The sequence below is a fragment of the Chelonia mydas genome, chromosome 10, assembly GCF_015237465.2.
Source record: "Chelonia mydas isolate rCheMyd1 chromosome 10, rCheMyd1.pri.v2, whole genome shotgun sequence".
NCBI lineage: Eukaryota > Metazoa > Chordata > Testudines > Cheloniidae > Chelonia > Chelonia mydas.
In genome coordinates this window covers 49,724,344-49,746,045 of record NC_051250.2, presented here as the reverse complement: position 1 = coordinate 49,746,045, position 21,702 = coordinate 49,724,344, and the positions used below count along the sequence as shown (strand labels likewise).

Genomic DNA, 21,702 nt, shown 5'->3' with positions numbered 1-21,702 from the left:
CTCAGGAGCCTTTTTTAAAAATAGGCATTACATTAGCTATCTTCCAGTCATCTGGTGTGGAGGCTGATTTAAGTGATAGGTTACATACCACAGTAAGTAGTTCTGAGACTTCATATGTGAGTTCCTTCAGAACTCTTGGATGAACACCATCTGGTCCGAGCAACTTATTACTGTTTAATTTATCAGTTTGTTCCAAAATGTCTTGTACTGACACCTCAGTCAGATTTGTCACATAAAAAGAATGGCTTGGGTGTGAGGATCTCCCCCACATCCTCTGCTGTGAAGTGATAGAGGGTCTCAGTCCAGTTCCTGGTGGACACATCACAAAAAGCCAACGTAACCATCACTAATGTGTATCCTGGCAGGACGTCTCAACAAGAGGTCAAAGACTGAATGGATATGGAGACCTATCTGGTTTCTTGTCTGTAGAGGTAGTTACTCTAGCTGTGGGAAGAGGCTCATTAGTGGAAGCCTCACCTGCTGCTTCTTATGCTCTACCCATTCTGTGGATAAACAGAAATCTCCTCAGTTCTGCACCTTTCTCCAGCATTAAATTCACAGGCACTGTACTCTCTAGAAATAGGTGAGTCGCTACCTGGCAATTAAATTGACCAAACCTCATTGACTCTCTTTTTCTTGTTAGTTGGCTGTAAACACAAAGGGGCCCTTTAAATTAAGTAGCTTGGCAGCCAGCATAAAAGCAATTTGGATGGAAGATAAGGATAAAAAGATAATCAAGCTGTCCTTAAATGTTGCTGCAGACCTGCAGGGCAATGGCAGAAAGTGGAGCTGGAGTGGTTTTTCAGATAAGAGACGCCAGTGAAAAGGGCCAAAAATACAAAGATAAACTAAATCAGTTAAGACTCAATATTGTCCCTTAGCAATATTGCTAATTGCCCTTAAGTTCCCAGCCATTGCCCTGGGTTAGCCTTGTCTCACTAATTCCAATGTCATAGTTATCTCTAGAAATTGAGTCTGTGTCTTCAAATTAACAATGTTAGGTAAATAGAATACGTATAAGTAATAGCTAGATTATTATTTGTTTTTATTTTCTTTCTTGATCTTCTGTTTATTTTATTGTCTAGTCTTCTTGGGACTCAGTTGGATTCAATAAATCCATTCCTTCCTTCATTATTCGTCTGAGTTGATGCCACACTAGTTGGTCAGTGAGACTCTTGATCTCTCATTTTACAGGAAGATTTATCATAAAGATGCTCTAGATTAAATCATGTGAGGCCCTTTATGGGCCTGGATCCTGGAATTCCTTTCAGGACAGGAAGCAGGGTTGTAGGGTTGTTGCATTACTGTGACAATGTGAGTGGAGGCTATGCATGAGCAATAGTACGTTTCAGGCTCCCTGCACTCTGCTCCCTATATGTAAGGGGATGGTTGCCCCCTTACTAACATTCAGTGGGGGTGTTTTGGTTGGTTAGCTCCGGGTGCTAAAAGGGGAAGGGTCGATGGGAAATCAGTACCCTGAGACTGACAGTCCCCAGGAACAATGGAGAGAGGTCAGTGCTCCAGGTCAGCCTGAAGGACAAGGCGGGCAGGCTAATCAGGGAGTCAGGAGGCCACAGGGGTCCCGTCGTCCTCTGTGTGAGCTGGAATTGCCTGGGTCAGACAGAGTGGGACCGACCTAAGGAGAAAGCAAGGGCCCAAGCGGAGCTGCGGAGCAGAACCATGCCAGATCCAGAGGGGCCTGAAAAGCAGCCCAGGAAGCAGGTCAGAGTTGGGAGCAGAGTCACAGAAGCAACCCAGGGAGAGAGCAGATCCTGTGCTGGGAGCAGAGCTGCAGCCACAGAGCCAGGTGTGGTGAGCAACTGTGGCCAGCCAAGGGGGGACCCTGGGCAAAGGGCCCAGCGCAGAAAGACACCGCCAGCCAAGGGTCCTTGCAGGCCAGACTGGGAGGGGGATCTTAACCTGATGGGAGGCGCTGATGCTGGGAAGAAGGGTCCCACCACCCAAAGCCTGGAGGTGTGTGGCCACCACCAGAACAAGTGTCCAACCCGCAGCATCCCTGCAGCACAGCCAGGGCCTGAGAAGGAGGCCTGGGACTTACAAGGAACAGACTGTGAACTGCCCTGGCATTCCAGAGACACTGTTTGTAATGTTCCCTGCCACAGAGCAAGGTGATGTGTTTTCCTTTACCTTTCCCATTTTTCCTTATTATTTTTAAAATTAATTATTGATTTAAATAACTTGCATTTGCTTTAAATTGTATGTAATGATCAATGGGTCAGGGAAGTGCCCAATGCAGAGAGAGTACCCCGGAGTGGAGACACCCTACCCCCTGTCCGAGGTGACCGCAGCAGGGTTGGGGGTCGAGCCCCCCGGAATCCTGGGCCCTGCCTTGTTGGGGTTACGAGGACTCTGCCAGACAGGAGAGTGGAAGGGGAGTCCTCAAGGGCAGGGAGGCCTCTGGGTAAAGGAAGTGGGAACGAGGACTAAGATCTTTTCGCTATCCCACCTCACTGGGGTAGTGCAGAAGCCAGGAAAGTTCCCCACAATAGTGGGACCATTCCCCCTCTTATATATAGGGTATGTCTACAGTGCAAATTAAGGTATAATTGTGGGGTAGGTAGGCATACCCAAACTAGATTTAATCTTGATAGCATGGGTAATGATGGCAGCGAAGACTCGGTGGTATGGGCTACCACCTCACTACATGCCTGCTGCTGACCCTGGGTATATACTCAGGTTGTTAGCCTATGCTGGGGTTCATGCCACTGTGTCTTCACTACTGTTGGTATGGGAGCTAGTTAAATTAGAGCTAAAGCAGGTGTACCATACAATTGAACTGTAATTTACTGAGTAGCCGTACCCTAAGACCGTGTCTACACTAGGAAAGGGTGTTTTTTTAACATATGTTAACTAATGTGTTACGATCTTATGTAGAGGATGCAGTTTAATTTGTGAAGTGGTCAAGGCAAACTCTAGGAATTCTCCAGCTAACACATATGGAAACTACAGCTTGTCTTCTCTTCCCTAAGATCTTAACGTGTTATCTAAGCTGTTAAAAACACCTCTTTTTCTAGTGTAGATATTGCCTAAGAGTTTGTCCGCACTAGTGTTTTTGACTGTTAGGTAAATGATTGCCAATTGATTTGCATTAGATAACATGTTTGTATGGTCAGGTCTGGATACTCCACAAATATTTGTGGTTTACCTTATCCTGAGCTCTAGGAATAAATGTCTGTGGAGTGTTCAGGCTAGCTAATTTTATCTGTCTGTGCATTTATACCTTGTTCATCACCACAGTGTCTGATAAAAGGAGAACACACTGCTTTACTCCTACACAAACCCATAGTATGGCCTTGTTTCATTTGCACCCGGCCATTCAGACATATTGGGTGGAAGAGAGAACCAGATTGATCATGAGACAATAGCGACATCAAAGTGATTGGGGGTGGGGGTGGGCAGGGGGGAAGTTGTTCCAGAAGTTGTGAAAAGCCTTGTGTCTTTATATAAGCTTCAGAGGCAGTTGTTGAGAGCCTCTCCAATAGTACAGCAGGCTGTGTCAAGACGGTGGACGTCTGCATCTGGGCTAAATATCACCACGTGTAGGCACTTTGGCAAATTTAGAACAGATATCCTACTGCATGAAGGAGAAGGAAGAGCCTTTGGATAGGATTCCTTCCACACTTAGAGTTATATCATTAGCAGTATAGTATGTCTAAGCTTTATGGGTCCGGAGTGCCCCTCCCTGTGAGCAGATGTGGGCATGTGTGTCTCTGGTACAGTCTGGATGACAGGGCGGGGCAGTGGCTTTGCTGCACATACCTTCCCTCTGTTGGAGCATATGGAAGTCTCCCTGGCATAGCTGGGCCTCTAAAGATGGAAGGGCAAAGATCCTGGAGGACTTCTGCCAGGAAATCCCTGAAGGTGGCGCTAATGCTCCTAAAAAGCACCATTAACTCTCTTAGGAAGCATCTGTCCCTATAGAAGAAGTGGTTGGAGCTGAGCAAATGGCAGTGCTGTGCCTAATCAATTCTTGCTGCCATGTGGGAGGAAGGCCTTGCAGTGGCTCTGGAGGAGCTTGCTAACCCAAATGATGGTCTGGGATCAATGCACTTACTGTTTACCCTATTGCTCCTGGGTTCTGTGAGGTTTGCAGACCATGGTTCCCCCTATTCTGTGAGTCTGCACCCTTTATTCCTTGTGAGAGGATCATGGGGACACTCTGGAAGGGAACTCCGTCAATGTCGCCAGATGGAATCTCCTAGCAGAGGGGAACATCGGACCTACAATCCCTTTGTTTATATTAGAATATCTGTTGGGTAAAGAATTCCGTATATTCAAACGCATGCATTCATGCAGCTTCCTATTACTTCCATCGGTGTCTTTCTGCTTCCTGTCTTATATCAAAATTAGAAATATATGTCACTTTCCAACTTCAGAGTACTTTATAATTAATCACTAGTTCATCATTACAAAACCATGGCAGGTCACTCCTATGCCCATTTTACAGCTAGGGGGACTGAGGCAGAGTTCAAGACATAACCCTATTTATGGGCCAGATGCTTTTCCCACTGCAGTCAATAACAAAACCTCCATTGCCTTTATTGGTGCAGCATCCAGTCCTAGAATAGCTCTTAGGCATTGTGTATAAACCCCACCTGGGCAACAAGGGGTTAAGGTCCTACCTCGGATCTAGGCAGCCCTACCCTGCCACACCTGTAGGATATGCTCCAACTGGAGGAGGAGTTAAAAGGCTGGGGAACAGCTATTTTGGGGCAAACCAAGGGGAAGAGAGCAGACTCTGCAGCAGAGAGCAGAAAGAAGGCAGAAATTTCTCCCTAAGACAACTGCCCAAAGGTCCCTCCCTGAGGGAAGGGAGGACCTGCCACAGAGACAGCCTGAGAGGAAAGCATTTCACTCTCCCCCTCATATGAGCTTTGGACTTTGGTAATTCCCTTAGGTTTTTTGTTTGGACTACCCCAGCAGGGGAAAGCCCCTTGGGCTGAGCTGGCCCAGGAAGGTGGGCCATACCCTGGGAGAAGGCAGTTGCCACCTGAGAAAGGGAGATACCATGCTGCATGCCACCACCAGAAGGTGCTTTGTGGGGGTGAATGGGCAGCCTTCATGCCGCCTTAACCCAGATGGTGACTTGGGACAATCGCGGGGGGGAGACAGGAAGTGGCCCAGGGAGGGCAGCCTTAAGCAGCCTCCGCTGTCAGATCACTGATAGCCCTCAAAGGGCCTTAGGTCGGAGCCCGGTGGAGTGGGAGGGCCCCGGGCTCCCCTACCAACAACCCCTCTGCAGGACATAGGCCTTAGCCCTGAACACTAGGTGACACTACCTGACCAACCAACCCCTGAGTGAGGACCACCATAGGCACATATTTAATTTTAAGAATGTGCTTGAACTCCATTTAAGTTAAAGCTTATGCAAAAGTTAAGCATATATCTAATTGCTGTCCTAAATAGGGATTAGGTAAGTCCTTTCCTAAGTGATTTGGTCTAGACCCCATAGAGATTCAGAGCTCTTGGACAGGAGTTCCTGGCCCTCACTTCTGTGCTCAGACCATACCACATTTTTTCACTGTACACAGCAAAAGATAATTTATCATTACACACATTATGCAGAAGATCATCATGTGCTGTAAACTGGTGTGGCTCTATTGAAGTTGATGGAACTATGCCAGATTGTGTCAGCTAAGGATCTGGCTCTGTATTTTTCAGTACTTTATAGTTTAGGAATGAAGAGATCTCCTTTTGCCTGAATAAAGGTTATACTTACACATTCTGAATATTGCATGATGGACAAATAGATAATAAAACATATGTATCTTCCCATGTCACTTACGATGACATAAACCATATAATAACAGAGAGACAGTCATGCTAATACAATCTATCACCTACAGAGTGTGCTACCTCTTCAAAGTTCTGTACAAAGAGTAATGAATGAAAAGGCACATCTTATTCAAACTTACCACACTGATTAGCTGTGCCAGGGAAACCAGCAGTTCTATAGATACCAACTGCGAGGAGTTGACAGCAGGGCGAATTAACTTATTATACCTGGCAGGGCTCAGTAGGTGGTTCATTAGCTTCTCCTCGGCATCTGCTGCGTCGCTTCCTGTAAAACAGCACATAACGGGATCCCAACATGAAGAAGAGATTACATTATGAAGCGAGCATTGCAGCGCAGAATCCTCATCCAAATCAAATAGGAAAAGCTCTAGATTTTTGAAAGATTCTAACTGAATGTGAAACAGAAGGATCTGGGTTTATTATGAAAGCCTTTTGCAACAAATTCTGCTCTACTGAAGTCAGCTTTGTTGGAAAGACATAAATCAAGGCAGAATTTACCCCTTTGCTTTTCACGTTAAAACTGGAAACTCTTCATCAGTGCAGCACCAAAGCAATAGGTACTCTCTGTGTTATGGTGTGAAATAGAAATTGGAAGTCCTTTTTCTTGTTTTAGGAAGAGATTTTTGAAGACCCAGAAGACAGATGTCCAATCCCATTTGTGACTTGAAAAATCTCCCCTTTGACTGTCCTAGAAGATGAAGGAGGAATCCCAGGCACATGTATGGTAGGAAAAGTGTGCGCTATTTATAGGGAAAAGCCTGGGGATAAACTTTAGAAAGGTTATCAAATGATTAAAGAGCACTATATATTTCTGGTTCTAGACTATTTTGATGAAGTATAGCAGAATCAAAAGCACTATTCTAGACTTGGGCCTTCTGACAGTTGGAAACAAAAACTGAGATATGGAGTAGCCATAATATTAACACTTTAAGTTCTAGGTAACCAATTATTTAAGTGACTTGTGAAATATAACATCTGAGGGATTCCAGGTTATCAAGTAATCCAGAACATTTTCTATTAGTTGAAGTAGTCTATGGCACAACTCCAGAAATAATGAAATCAGTTATTAGGCTCTTGCTTATGTTCTCCAAACTCCCAGTGTTGTCCTCTGCAAACTACTGTTGACAACATAATAGATTAAGAAGCAAATTCTGCTCTGAGTTACATGAGTGTAAATCTGGAGAAACTCCATTGACTTCAGTGGTATAACCCTGAGCAGAATTTGGGCCTAAATGATCAACACTGTTGCTGTTAGAGACCCCAGCAGCTTCTCATAGGGATACAAATCCTCCACAGGAAGCAGGAAATTTATATAAGGGCTAGATTATTTTCCTAGTTAAAATGGTAAATGTAGAATAACTTTGTTGAACTGGTGTGACTCCACTGACTGACGTAAATGGAGTTACTTTCTGATTTATACTGGTGTGAATGAGAAGACATTCTGGTCCAGGGGATAGAAATATCAGTAATTTAAATATCTTCTCCTCTTTCAAATAAGCAAGTAACTCTATCCCCAAAAAATCTGGGGAGAGGGGAAGGTAATCTGACCCTGGGTAATATTTATCTCCCTTACACCCTCTTCACGTACGTTCCCAATATTCCTAAAAACATAGTCACTGCAAAGCAGTTATGTGCAGTAAAAGCCATTAAGCATTACAAATATTTCACATTTATAATACATTAGGGTAGCATGTTCAATACACTGTAGCATGTCAGTAAGACTCAAAGAGGACCAGTCATCAGAAAGCTTGTATCCAATAATCCTCCAAGTGGTTGAGTTGCTTAAATCTGAAGAGTTGCTTAATTTGACCTAGAATTGGGCTAAAATCTCTTGAGAACAGGCTTTCTCTTGAGAATCGTGGTACTTTTGGATTATACCCAGGTTAGAAATGCTACAAGAAGAGCCTCTCAGTATTTTTGCTTCTGATTTAAATGAGGAAAATGTAGGATATAATCACCCAAACACTTTCACATCTCAGAGCAGGATCTGTTAAACCTTTCTGGAGAGGTTGAGGTGAATATTAGCATTGCTCATTCCCTTAAGAACCAGCATCTAGCAAGGCATTGATAGCGTAGCAAATTTACACAATGCATGACAGAAATGTATACCATCTCTCTCTGCAAATATGTCCATGGTGCACACTCACGAGCTTAGCCTCACACCTTTAATTACTTTACTGACATTTCCATGGGAGAAGATGAGATATACAACAAGCAGTGATCAGTGCCTGTGTTTGAAAAGACGAAGCTAAGCAAAATGCAAAGTATTCACTTTGGATATTTTCCACTGTGAAAAGAGAGAGATTTGTGAAATTTTACAAAAGCAATAATTGCAGAAATATCAACATCCTCTGCTCACAACATTCTTTTTGCCAGTAAAAAAAAATTATTCAGATCCAACCTGATTGGCATTGACCCAAAGAGGAAAAATCTCTGGTAAGCCATGAGTCTTCTAGGGCAGTGTTCTTTCCATGCCTCAGATCCTACTTTGCAAGTCTGGTGGGTCACTGACACCCAGATGGGGTTGGTAGAGTGGTGTGTGATGTCTTTTCGGCCAGTGGACTGCCTAAGATGACATTGCAGTCTCAAGCATTGGAATTCCCAACAGTCAATGGTGTTGACAGCAACAAGGTGTTTCATACAGGCACTATATTTTTCACTCTAAAAATCGAGTGAAAAGTTGGTTTCTTCATCAAGTAGGATTTTTTTTTCACAGAGCCCTAAGAAAAAGAAATTATACCTCCTTTTGGTGATTTGTGTAGCCTCTGGTAATTTTAAGGTGTAATAGCTATAAAAGACAAGATGCCAAATTATCTTCACATTTACGTCATTGCTACCACATTGAAGATGTACCTTAGTAAGTGAGAGGACAGTTTGGCTCCTGGGACATGTGGGTATGTAAGTTAGGGCTCACATATGGGCCATCGATTTGACACGGTAGTCACTACAATCGGGTGATGGGGCATTCAAGAGCCAACTTGAGTATCCATATGCAGTGTGTTGACAATGTGCACATTTTATTAATCTTTATATTCGGCTCACAGTATGCCTGAACTAGGAATGCCATGTAAGCACACTTTTGAACATGTCCATTTGAATAGGAGAGCCAGCGTAGATTTGAATTCAAGGTAGATGCTATATACTGCATAGGATCTTAAAGATCATTGAAAAAAAGTAAAGATTTCTCCTGCCCTTTAGAAAAAGCTCTGCTTGACATTTAACATCTTGCTTACTTTATGAGCTAGAAGTGCCACTTTGAGACGATGTCTGTTGCAATGACCACTCAGTGTGTGTTCTGTAGCTCTCCAGCTCTGAAAATACTATCATAAGGAGACAACCATGTGATCAGTTACCAAATGTGATCAAAATAATTCAGACTGAATTGCTCAGGTCAAGAACTTCCAGACAAGTAGCAGCCAGGTGGGAAAAGATTTTTATTTACTGTTGAGTTATTACTCTGTATGTCATGGTATCCATTTCTACAGAAATGCATAGGATAAGTGTAACAGTCATTCAAAATGTTTCGCGAGACCTCGTTGTCTAATGCAGATGGTAAAAAGCTGAGCTAGCAGTTTATTCCTGTGTCTGTCTCTTTACTCTCAGTCACAGCAGCAAGAGTAACAAATGCAAGCCCTATACTATTTCACCAAAATGGAAAATTGAAAACATATGTCAAAATTGTTAGCATGCTGCCCTTTCATCCGTTACTCCAGTGCATGCTGGGACAGCTTCAAGTGGGTAGGGAAAGGGTGTGACTTGTTCTCATCCAGAAGAGCGTTGATGTTCCACATCTGTTCTTAAAGAGCTCAGATTATAACATGCAATAGTAAAGCTGTTTTTTCTTGTTGATTACTATTAATGAACTATTACATATAACATCACCTCTTTGGCAACAAATCACAGTTCTCTCCTTTCTTCTTGTGGAAGTGATGGGCCGGTACCACTGGTGTTTCTCTTCCCTAGGGCTGAGTTACATATTCTGGCAATTGACTGCTCTCTGGGTAGACACAGAATAATAAAGTTAATGAAGAAGATGATGATGATCATACCTAGCCTTTCTACAGCATGTTTCAGTTGAGTGAAACTCCTGTTGATTTCAGTGAGAATTGTACTGAAATGACACACTCAAGGTCAAAGACTGAGTCCGTAACAGAACAAAAGCCAACATACTATCTGGAAATAAGTGCAGGATCCTTGACACTCCTTCTACCCACTCCTCCCCATGTCAACTCTAACCCCTAGCTCATGCTCCAGCCTGGGAACTGTATAGAAAAGTATCATTTTCTTCTTTTGAATGTCAAAAAGTTTGTTCAGTTTGCCTCTTTTCCTCATTATTAATAGCTGCCTGTTCCTAGCTGCTGATATTCACAAAGTCCTGCAGTGAAAAATTCCACCAAGTTTATTGTACTGTGATTAATTTCACTGCTGGGATGCTTTCAGGGTAATTTTTCTGTTATGCAAATGTTGTCTTTGGTGTTTTTTCTAATATGTTATGGACACAAAAGGCCAGATTCTGCCCTTCAGTAAGGCCCCTGAGCTTCTCTGGCACTATAACAGAGCTGTAAAGTTGCACTAAACTGGCAGCTGAAATTTCTCTGAAATAGAGGAGTACACCTCAGTTGGTGTAGAGCTGGTGTAACTGCCTTTGCATCAGCCTCCCTCCCAGACTGCCAGCTGGTGTATGGGCTGGGCTTAGAATATGTGGCTAGAGTGCCGATTCTCCAGTGATCCCCAACCAGTGTAATTTAGACTGTTCTAAGGTACACCAGGGCCAGACTGGTCCCTGGCTGCCCCAGCAATTGATAAGCACAAAGGTGGCTTTAAGCCCCCTTGCCCACTCTCCTCATCCTTTTCTCTGGAGAAGCTGAGGATCTAACCCAAAGAATATAGCATACTCCACTACCTTATGCCTAGAATTGCCACTCAGTGAGGTTTTGTAATGAGACAGAAAACCAACTGTGTCTTTCAGTGACACCATTCAGATCTTTCCATCCTGAGACTCATTTGAGAGTCACAAAGCACTTAGCTAGCTTTTCATTTTTTATATTCTATGAAGTTGGTGAAATTCAGTTCAAATAAATCAGTGGGATTTAAGCGCTTATTTAAACTAAGCATGTGTTTGAGTGTTTTGCTGAATCAGCATCTCAATCCTGACCTACAGCACCGGTGCTGCCTCTGTTCAGGGACTCTCTTGAGCAAAGACTGTCAATTGTATGGTTTCAGAGTAGCAGCCCTGTTAGTCTGTATTCACAAAAAGAAAAGGAGGACTTGTGGCACTTTAGAGACTAACCAATTTATTTGAGCATAAGCTTTCGTGAGCTACAGCTCACTTCATCGGATGCATTCAGTGGAAAATACAGTGGGGAGATTTATATACACAGAGAACATGAAATAATGGGTGTTAGCATACACGCTGTAAGGAGAGTGATCACTTAAGATGAGCTAATACGAGCAGGAGAGCGGGGGGTGCGGGGGGAAGAAAACCTTTTGTAGTGATAATCAAGGTGGGCCATTTCCAGCAGTTGACAGGAACATCTGAGGAACAGTGGGGGGAGAGGGGGAATAAACATGGGGAAATAGTTTTACTTTGTGTAATGACCCATCCACTCCCAGTCTCTATTCAAGCCTAAATTAATTGTATCCAGTTTGCAAATTAATTCCAACTCAGCAGTCTCTTGTTGGAGTCTGTTTTTGAAGTTTTTTTGTTGAAGAATTGTCAGTTTTAGGTCTCTAATCGAGTGACCAGAGAGATTGAAGTGTTCTCCGACTGGTTTTTGAATGTTATAATTGTATGGTGGCTACATGGTAGGAGAAGACTGCCACATTTATTTTGAACAGTCATGGCTTGAACCCACGGCTCTATTCCTGAAATACACTAACCTACTGATACTAACAGTGTGTATCTGCATCAGCCATAAGGACTATGGGCTTTTGGTCCACCAGAAGCAGCAGGGCAGTATGGATAGGTTATATTGAGGCTGTTCTATTTCCTATGAATCCAAGCAACTCTAATATGTTACAGTGGAGGCTGTCTCTTTGTGCCAGATGCCCTTTTCCCATTGACTACAGTGGTGCAGGATTGCACCAGAATACTGTATAAAGTGGATGTTTCATGTTGCAACTTTTGTTATTTCCTCGTATGCTCCAGAAAGAGAATTGTAATGTCCACATTTGAAATCGGTATTCAGCTTTAACACTTCTGATCACACCCTTCTCACAAGCCTTTCGTGAGCATTGGTTTTAGACAATCTTCAGTTAGAATATCTTGAAACCTGTGTTTTCTTTCTCCCATGTGAGCGATCTACTTAAGAATTGTTCTTATGTGATGAATCACCAGAAAAAAATAAGATAACTGTAGCTCTGCACATCAGAACAGACTCCACAAAAATGTTCCAAATTATTTGAAAAGTTTTGCAGGCCAATGCTTCTGGGTGGCTGTTTTTGTTTTGTTTTCAGTCAAAAAACATAGTACCATATGAGATTTTAATATCATATTCATACTAGCTGTGGCATTTCTAAATCCAAATCTGTCTCATCAAAGGCCTAACAAGATAAATTGTGCTGATCCAGGCTGAACTCTGGGCTTGCTTTCTTTTCTTTTCTGTTCTATCTTCTCATTAACATAGAGTAAAAATATCTATATAGTGAAGAAAGTGAGAAATACTACAGCCCCAGAGTGATTAATTTTAATTGTGTGTTTATTAGAGGTGATGTCTTGAGGTAGTTGAAAAGAGTATCTCTGTTTAAACACAAAGATGTTTTAAAATCAGTGAGGTAACTTCAATGTATAAATAGTCTCAGCAACAAACCCAGTGCTCTAGCTTCTTTGTATAAGAAAGCCAGATAGAAATGGAGTGCAGTTTGGTATGAATTAAATGGAGCTGAGTGACCCCTGCTAACAAATTTCAGTGCATATATCTTTGTTAATTCTCTATATTAGTGTTCACACCCCTGTCTGAGATTATTCCAGCAAATGAGTTTGCTCCCTGCGATATCTGCTTGAATGGCCAATGGTAAATGAATACTGCAGAATATTTGCAGAAGGTGAATTTTGAATTTGTGTTCATGAGTATTCTCCATTGGAAATCTGATTCTAAATCTTATCTGCATCCAAGTAGGAAACCAAAACATCCCATGGGACTTGAGTCCAATCAGAACAGCTCATGTTTGGAATATCAAATATTTGCAATGAATTGTTCACAAATGAGTTACAGACTAAGAATTATTTTGAGAAAGTCTTATGCAAATATTTTCAAATAATGAGTACATTTAAGAAACTATCAGCTGCTCTTGGGCAAGTCACAAGCAAGGTAATGAGAAGGAACTCTTTGAATAAATGATTCTTATGAATTATCCATTCATGTCTAACTTTAAATGACAAATCATCATTCAGATGCACAGATAGGATGCCACTAGATGTCACCAGCGCATTGACTTAAAGATTCCAGGATGAAACTATGCCTGCAAGTAGTGTCTAAAAATTATTTTTGTTCCTGAGCCGGTTTTATAATCTACTTTCTGTTTGCCAAACTACATATTAATTGGATGGCACCTAATGAAAGCAAAATAGCCAAGTGGACAAGGTCCTATATATTTCACAATGTCAGTGGCAATGTATTTCAAACTTTTTCTTTTTTTAAGTGCTTCTTTCCTTGACAAAATGTTTTCCAAATGGCAGTAACCAACAAAAATGTTGCATTTGAGTAGACAGATGCTTTTGGACAAACGATTGTAACAAGAATAATCAAGCAGCTCTAATTAGGAGGTGTTTTTCACATATTGAAAACAGAAATGGGACAAACAGTTAGGGCCAGATCCTCAGCTGGTGCAAATTGTCATAACAGCAGTGGACACGCTACAGTACAATGAAAGAAAATCCAAACTGGTATGTAACTTACAATATACCTTTCAGCGGCAAGGTTTTTTTCCACAGCTCATTTGCTACGACAAATTCCTTCCACGATATTTTGCATTTCATACTAAAAGAAACAAAATCATATGTTTTATTAAAGCATCAGTGTAAAGTTTCTCTTTTACATGATCTAGCATTTAATAATGTAAAATGAGATTGAAATAGCTACTCACCACCTTCAACAGCTGGTCACTTTGAGAACATCACAACAAACATGTTGGATCGATTTCCACAGAATGAAGTAAGGAGTAAAGTTGGCAGCTACAGTTGAGTGCCCTGTGAACACCTTCTAAACTGCAAAACTAAACGTAAATCACATTTCCTTTGTTTTTCTGACTTTTGAGACCTTTTAACAAATGTTGAATCATATTTAGAAATGGCATGTTGTTCCATGTGTAGAGTAACTTCTTTTGTTTTTCTTTCCTTCCCCCTGCAAAATGACTAAATGGACCATGGTAACTTGCCAGATTCTCTCCTACTGTCAGGGAAGAGAAATAAGAATGTTCCATTGTCTCCTCTTACATTATTTACTGACATTGTTATTACTTCTCAAAATATTCTATGTAAAATTATTTATTTATGTAAAATCCATTGCTGTTGCATTATAGTGTGGTATAGTATTAATGCCAGTTGTTCCAATACAGAGTAGCATCTAATGGAGCCTCATTTTAAAGTTCGTTTTAATTTCCAATAAAAAATTAATGCAAAGCAATAGCAAATATTTACAGGGCTCAAAGCTTGTCTTCTTAATTTCTTTTTTTGTTAAATCTAAACTAGGCCTCACTCCTCAAATATTATGTTTCAAAACAGATTTTTTTTAAACTACATTTTATGAATAAAGTAAGAAAATGCTGGGTGCAGAAATAACAATGATCAGAAGGGAAGGTTAGACTTTCATTTCTACCACCACCACTAAACTAATACTCTTGCCTGATTTTTGTGTCTATGTGTTGGCTAAATTCTGTATATGAAAATAGGGGTAGGCTATAGTAAATGGTCTTAATATATGATTGAATACTTTAACATATATTTACATAAACTTAGTTGAAACAATATTTAAATACTATTAATCAAGTATTTAGGTAACAAGAACTCTGGGAAATAAACAAATCAGAAAGCATAAGGAAATATTTGCCTTGTTCTTGTAGAATCAGTTGTGCGATACATTATTTGAAGCCACGCTTCTCTCCTTACTATTTGCAGTCACTCTAAACACATCCCCTTCACTATCACAGATGATCCAGGCAGCATCTACGGGAATATTCTTCCGTGATCATAGTTTCCTACTGACTTTGGCTTTTATTGAGTTATGTTAAATCCAGGTTACCATTGCTACATCCTGGTTTCATTAATACCACACAAGACAAAACAGCACTAAAATAACAGATTTCATGCATCTTTCTGACGACTGTAAACTATCCCCCTGGAAGTTAGAGACATTTTGAAATCAATAACCCCATTGCTCCCTCCTCTTCCCTGAATGCCACAATTGTTCTACAAACTCTATCCAAAAAGACACTCACCGTTAAAAGAAAAAGTAACCACTACAAAGAGAAAGAACCTGTGTGTATTCCTCATGGCAATAACAAGAGGATGTGAATTACTGTTCTTCAGTCGAGACTGCTGAGGATAGGCGCAGCTGTCTGGGTTGCACAGGCATGAGAGATAAAAGCAAACCTGAGCCTTGGAGATATTAACTCTCTGGAAAGAGAGAGACAGTAGGACCCAGCAGATCTGATCTGCAAAGTGGAGCTTTCATGAGCAGGGGGATCCCTCCCCCTTTGAAGCTGTTTAAAGAACCAGAGCAAGAGCAAAAGCATGTGAAAAGAAGAAACATAATGTGCTAATATGAAAAAAGCAAGAGGGGAGTATAACGGCCAGTAAATAAACAAGGTCTGTAATATATAATAGCAAGAATTATGCATTTGTCTAACATTTAAATAGCTTTCTCATTAGTGGATGCATTGGAGTTGGCAGGGGATGGCTGGCTGGGAAAGAGCTAGAGATAACTGTGTTCCAGAAGCCCAGCTAATGAAACTCACATAAGTGAATTAAGGCCCAAATATTAGGATCACTTTTTGCATTAGTGGAAAAGTTGGTCATCTACCACCAACCTATTTCCTCTCCAAAACCCAGACGGTATGTGTTCTGTTTCAGCTAGATCTCTGAAAGCCCAAGGAAGTTTCAGGAGGCGCATGCATTGTGATTAACATTAATAGGAATTGTAAAAGGGAGGTTAAATCAGCCCAGTGAGAAATAATAGTACCAATAATAAAGACACTGTTGAGAGATAGTAGGAGAAGTCAGGAGAACTCTGTGCCGGTCATTGTTACTGTTTGGAGAGTTCACATCCGGTAACAGTATATGAAGGGTAGAAAATGTTATGTATTGTGGAGTTACAGTGAAGAGTCATGAATCAGGGAGTGGGGGAAGGAGAGCTCACCTACTCTTTAAGGACAGAGAGAATGAATGATAGATTATTGCTCTCTAATTATTGCCCAGAAGTCCAAAAGTATTGCTCAATTTTTGTGCCTCTTCATCTATTTTAATTGCTACACTTCTTACATGTATAGAAGGTAACTTTGTGCATGGTCTGATTTTTACTCTCTTTTTTTATTGATATCTTAAAGCTTGTATAAGGAGCTTTGAGGATAAAAAGCTCTATATATGTACCAAGAATTACTGTTGTGTTAATGTCCATATCCTCCAAAAGTAGTCACTTGTAATGCGTCTCCTCTTATCTAGATCCTCAGCTATGCCTTGGTAATCTGTTGTTATTTACATTACGGTAATGTCAAGAGGCCAAATCAGGGATCGGGGCCTCATTACGCTATGTTCTACACTGTAATAAGTTGTTATATCACTCTCTTACTTTCTCTCTCCTTTTTATTCCCTGTACGTTGTGTCTAAGTTTAACTGATTTGAGCAGGAGTTAGTAAATGCAATTTGTACTTCAAGAACACTGTAGGGAGTTTAGAGAAGGACACTGAGAAGAGAGAGACAGGATGGAGGAGCTGTGAATTTATCTATGTCTGAGTGGATAAAAAAGCCACTGCAAGCCAAGTGATTGCATTTTAATCCTATTTTTTGCAATCAAAATGTAACACTGTCCTTGCCCCTTTCCTGCAGCCTTCAATTAAGCTCTTCCTTACGGTTCTAGATATTGTTTCCACCAGAAGACCAGCCCTTTGTGCAAGTTGTAACCCATACCATGTGTCCCAAATGGATTTCTCATACCGTACCCCTCCACTTCACATTACCTATCAAAACATGCATTCAGAATGGTATATTTTATTGTTCTGTGTGTGAAAGGCTGTGTTAGAGGCCTGTGAATCATATGGTTCCTACATCTCTGATCTTATCTGGCAATCATGGCTTTAGTAATATTTAGGGAACTGTGCTCAAGACAGCTGTGTCAGCCTTGCCATTCTCTTCAGCTTTTGAGGTTGTAGTGGAGCAAAGTGTCACTCTGCTGGGAGAAAAACACAAATGTTTGTTTTATTTTTATCCTCTCTGCTTCTGGCCCTCTTCTCCCTAAAGGAAAGACCTCCATCTGCCAACTGAATATAGCTCTGGGCTTCGGCAGCAGTCGTATTAGTAATGGATTTGTGGACCCTGGAGTCATCTTGCACCATCTCTGCACCTATATCCTTCCTGCAGACAGTTCACACAGAATATTATATTACTTCATTGGTTTATGTGATACCACAGAATGGGCGATCTGTGCTGAACAATCAACAGGTCCATATTGTGAAGAGCTTACAGTCTAAAGCCATGAGAAAGCAGGGGACATATCAGAACAAACATAGAGTAGATATGGCCATGCTAGCTCGAATACTTCAGAGTGGGTGAGTCAGAATAGGGTGAATGTGAATGGTCCAGAGTAGCCGAAGGATTCCTAATCTCTCACTGACTGTGCTACTGCTCCATAGCTGGCGGAGCTGGAATCAGATAAGGAAAGCAGAGAACAGATTTTCTTCTGTTGTGTTCTGATCCTTACTTTGCCATTAACATCTTGTGTGACCCTGAGGACAAGTCATTTAAACTCTCTGTGCATCATTTTAGCCATATGTACATTGATTCCCCACCGAGATGTTGTGGGGCTTTCGTAGTGTGTATTGAGCCTTGAGATCCTGAGATGAAAGGCCTTTCTACCAGACGTTTTAGTATCCAGTATTGTGGAGTCACATACTAATGTTCTGCACAAGCAGTGAAGATTGGAGGGAAGAAATCTATCCATTTAATTGACCTAACTGCAGAGACCTGACCTGCATTCTTTCCACCCCAAAACTTCTTTTGATTTCAGTGGACAGTTTGAGTACATAAGGAATTCAGGATCACAATGTGCCCAAGAATTGAGCAGGGATCTTGGCAGATTTATCACTGTGTTTTCAGGCTGCCCCTTGCATTACTTAAGAACAAGCCACAGATACTGAAGCTAGCTGAGCAGAAGCAGCCTGAGGCATAGCTGGCATCCCTAATGAGACTGGTACAGATACAAGAAGAACACCGCAAAAAGAAATTGCTTCCAAGTGAAAAAAACACCATTTCCCTCAAGTAGTTATAATGTTGAACTGAAATTTAGGTTTTAGTGTGTGGTTAAAGTGAATTGAAGAAAAACTTCAGATTGGCTTGGTAAATATTTGAACTAGCAGAATGGCTATCACTTTACTGCTGAAAATTGCTACAGAAAAATGTCTAATGGGAAAGTAAATATATCAATATTTGCATTTCTGTAGCACCTTCCATCTGAGTGAACATTAATTAATTAATTAAACAAACCTGGGTCATGGCTCATCTAATCAAAGTCAAGGGATGTTTTCCTCAGCTCTGTGTGACCAAATGGAGGGGTCTCCCACGGTCTTAAATAGACTTTCTCTTGTGGGTGGAGACCCCCTCCTTTCTCCTTTGCAAAGTCCAGCTCCAAGATGGAGTTCTGGAGTCACCTGAGCAAGTCACATGTCCATGCATGACTCACAGTTTTACAGGCAGAAGCCATTGGCCACATGGTATCTCGAATGTCTCCAGGAAGACTTCTTATGTGGATTGGAGCATTCCAAGATGCATTGTTGCTTAAGTGCTTCTTGACTGGGCACTTAACTTTACGAATTCCTTTCTCCAGTAACTGACCAAATGCTTTACTAAGGTTATTTAGTAATCAAGCCAGTACATGGCCAATATTCATAACTTCGAATACAAAAATGATACATGCATACAAATAGGATAAATAGATTCAGTAGATCATAACCTTTGCATAGATATGTTACATGGCATATGTAGCATAGAACATATTCCAATTATGTCATATATATTCATAAGCATATTTCCATAAAGCCTTATGGGGGGCACTGTCACAGAGGCAACCTAGTGACAGAGGATGTGGAAAAAGCTAATGTACTCAATGCTTTGTTTTGCCTCTGTCTTCACGAACAAGGTCACCTCCCAGATTACTGCACTGGGCAGCACAGCATGGGGAGGAGGTGACCAGCCCTCTGTTGAGAAAGAAGTGGTTTGGGACTATTTAGAAAAGCTGGACAAGCACAAGTCCATGGGGCTGGATGCGCTGCATTCGAGGGTGCTAAAGGAGTTGGTGGATGTGATTGCAGAGCCATTGGCCATTATCTTTGAAAACTCATGGTGATCGGGGGAGGTCCCGGATGACTGGAAAAAGGCTAATGTAGTGCCCATCTTTAAAAAAGGGAAGGAGGAAGATCCAGGGAACTACAGGCCAGTCAGCCTCACCTCAGTCCCTGGAAAAATCATGGAGCAGGTCCTCAAGGAATCAATTCTGAAGCACTTAGAGGAGAGGAAAGTGATCAGGAACAGTCAGCATGGATTCACCAAGGGCAAGTCATACCTAACTAATCTAATTGCCTTCTATGATGAGATAACTGGCTCCGTGGATGAGGGGAAAGCAGTGAACATGTTATTCTTTGACTTGAGCAAAGCTTTTGATACAGTCTCCCACAGTATTCTTGCCAGCAAGTTAAAGAAGTATGGGCTGGATGAATGGACTATAAAGTGGATAGAAAGCTGGCTAGATCGTCGGGCTCAACAGGTAAATTTGCAGATGACACTAAACTGGGAGGAGAGGTAGATACGCTGGAGGGTAGGGATAGGACACAGAGGGACCTAGGCAAATTAGAGGATTGGGCCAAAAGAAATCTGATGAGGTTCAACAAAGACAAGTGCAGAGTCCTGCACTTAGGACAGAAGACTCCCATGCACCGCTACAGACTAGGGACCGAATGGCTAGGCAGCAGTTCTGCAGAAAAGGACCTAGGGGTTACAGTGGACGAGAAGCTGGATATGAGTCAACAGTGTGCCCTTGTTGCCAAGAAGGCTAATGGCATTTTGGGCTGTATAAGTAGGGGCACTGCCAGCAGATCGAGGGACGTGATCGTTCTCCTCTATTCGACATTGGTGAGGCCTCATCTGGAGTACTGTGTCCAGTTTTGGCCCCACACTACAAGAAGGATGTGGAAAAATTGGAAAGAGTCCAGCGGAGGGCAACAAAAATGATTAGGGGACTAGAACACATGACTTATGAGGAGAGGCTGAGGGAACTTGGATTGTTTAGTCTGCAGAAGAGAACAATGAGAGGGGATTTGATAGCTGCTTTCAACTACCTGAAAGGGAGTTCCAAAGAGGATGGATCTAGACTGTTCTCAGTGGTAGCAGATGACGGAACAAGACTAATGGTCTCAAGTTGCAGTGGGGGAGGTTTAGGTTGGATAATAGGAAAAACTTTTTCACTAGGAGGGTGGTGAAGCACTGGAATGTGTTACCTAGGGAGGTGGTGGAATCTCCTTCCTTAGAGGTTTTTAAGGTCAGGCTTGACAAAGCCCAGGTTGAGATTATTTAGTTGGGGATTGGTCCTGCTTTGAGCCACCTGAGGTCCCTTCCAACCCTGATATTCTATGATTAAAATTCAAAATGATCTGAACAAACTGGAGAAATGGTCTGAAGTAAATTGGATAAAATTCAATAAGGACAAATGCAAAGTACTCCACTTAGGAAGGAACAATCAGTTACACACAAACAAAATGTGAAATGACTGCCTAGGAAGGAGTACTGCGGAAAGGGATCTGGGGGTCATAGTGGATCACAAGCTAAATATAAGTCAACAGTGTAACACTGTTGCAAAAAAAGCGAACATCATTCTGGGATGTATTAGCAGGAGTATTGTAAGCAAGACACGAGAAGTAATTCTTCTGCTCCACTCCGCGCTGATTAGGCATCGACTGGAGTATTGTGTCCGGTTCTGGGTGTCACATTTCAGGAAAGATATGGACAAATTGGAGAACGTCCAGAGAAGAGCAACAAAAATGATTAAAGGTCTAGAAAACATGAACTATGAGGGAAGATTGAAAAAATTGGGTTTGTTTAGTCTGGAGAAGAGAAGACTGGGAGGGGACATAACAGTTTTCAAGTACATAAAAGGTTGTTACAAGGAGCAGGGAGAAAAATTATTCTTCTTAACCTCTGAGGATAGGACAAGAAGCAATGGGCTTAAATTGCAGCAAGGGCAGTTTAGGTTGGACATTAGGAAACACTTCCTAACTGTCAGAGTGGTTAAGCACTGGAATAAATTGCCTAGGGAGGTTGTGGACTCTCCATCACTGGGGATTTTTAAGAGCAGGTTGGACAAACACCTGTCAGGGATAGTCTAGATAATACTCAGTCCTGCCATGAGTGCAGGGGACTGGACTAGATGATCTCTCGAGGTCCCTTCCAGTTCTATGATTCAGGCAAGGTATTATGATATCACAGTTCTGCATATGGCAGTGGCAAGTAGATTTCTTGATGCTGCCGAATGTTTAGATAGATATCACTTTTTTGTGGGTCTGAATTATGGTGATGCCTATGAGTAGAAACCTGACACATCACATCATGGATATGCTCCAAACCCACAAAAATGATCTAAAGAACTGCCACAGACAGGAATATAACAGCCTTGTGAAAGACCACAG

The 21,702-nt window shown here is 41.7% G+C and overlaps 1 protein-coding gene and 1 long non-coding RNA gene across 2 annotated transcripts in view; both read right to left on the bottom strand.

Annotated features, from left to right (window-relative positions):
- The window catches only part of CHRNB4 (cholinergic receptor nicotinic beta 4 subunit), a 30,163-nt gene extending 14,794 nt beyond the window's left edge, over positions 1–15,369 (bottom strand). Inside the window, exons 1-2 of the mRNA XM_007068358.3 lie at positions 15,253–15,369; positions 5,937–6,082 (exon numbers count right to left, since the gene is read on the bottom strand). Of these exons, the coding sequence (XP_007068420.1) occupies positions 5,937–6,082; positions 15,253–15,307 (201 nt within the window). The 5' untranslated portion in view covers positions 15,308–15,369. The remainder of the gene's footprint in view (positions 1–5,936; positions 6,083–15,252) is intronic.
- LOC122462149 lies at positions 9,751–14,025 on the bottom strand. The gene is made up of 3 exons (XR_006284529.1): positions 13,903–14,025; positions 13,716–13,796; positions 9,751–9,814 (listed from the first exon to the last, which is right to left on the bottom strand). It is a non-coding gene; the product is annotated as an uncharacterized LOC122462149 (long non-coding RNA).
- Positions 15,370–21,702: the final 6,333 nt, after the last annotated feature.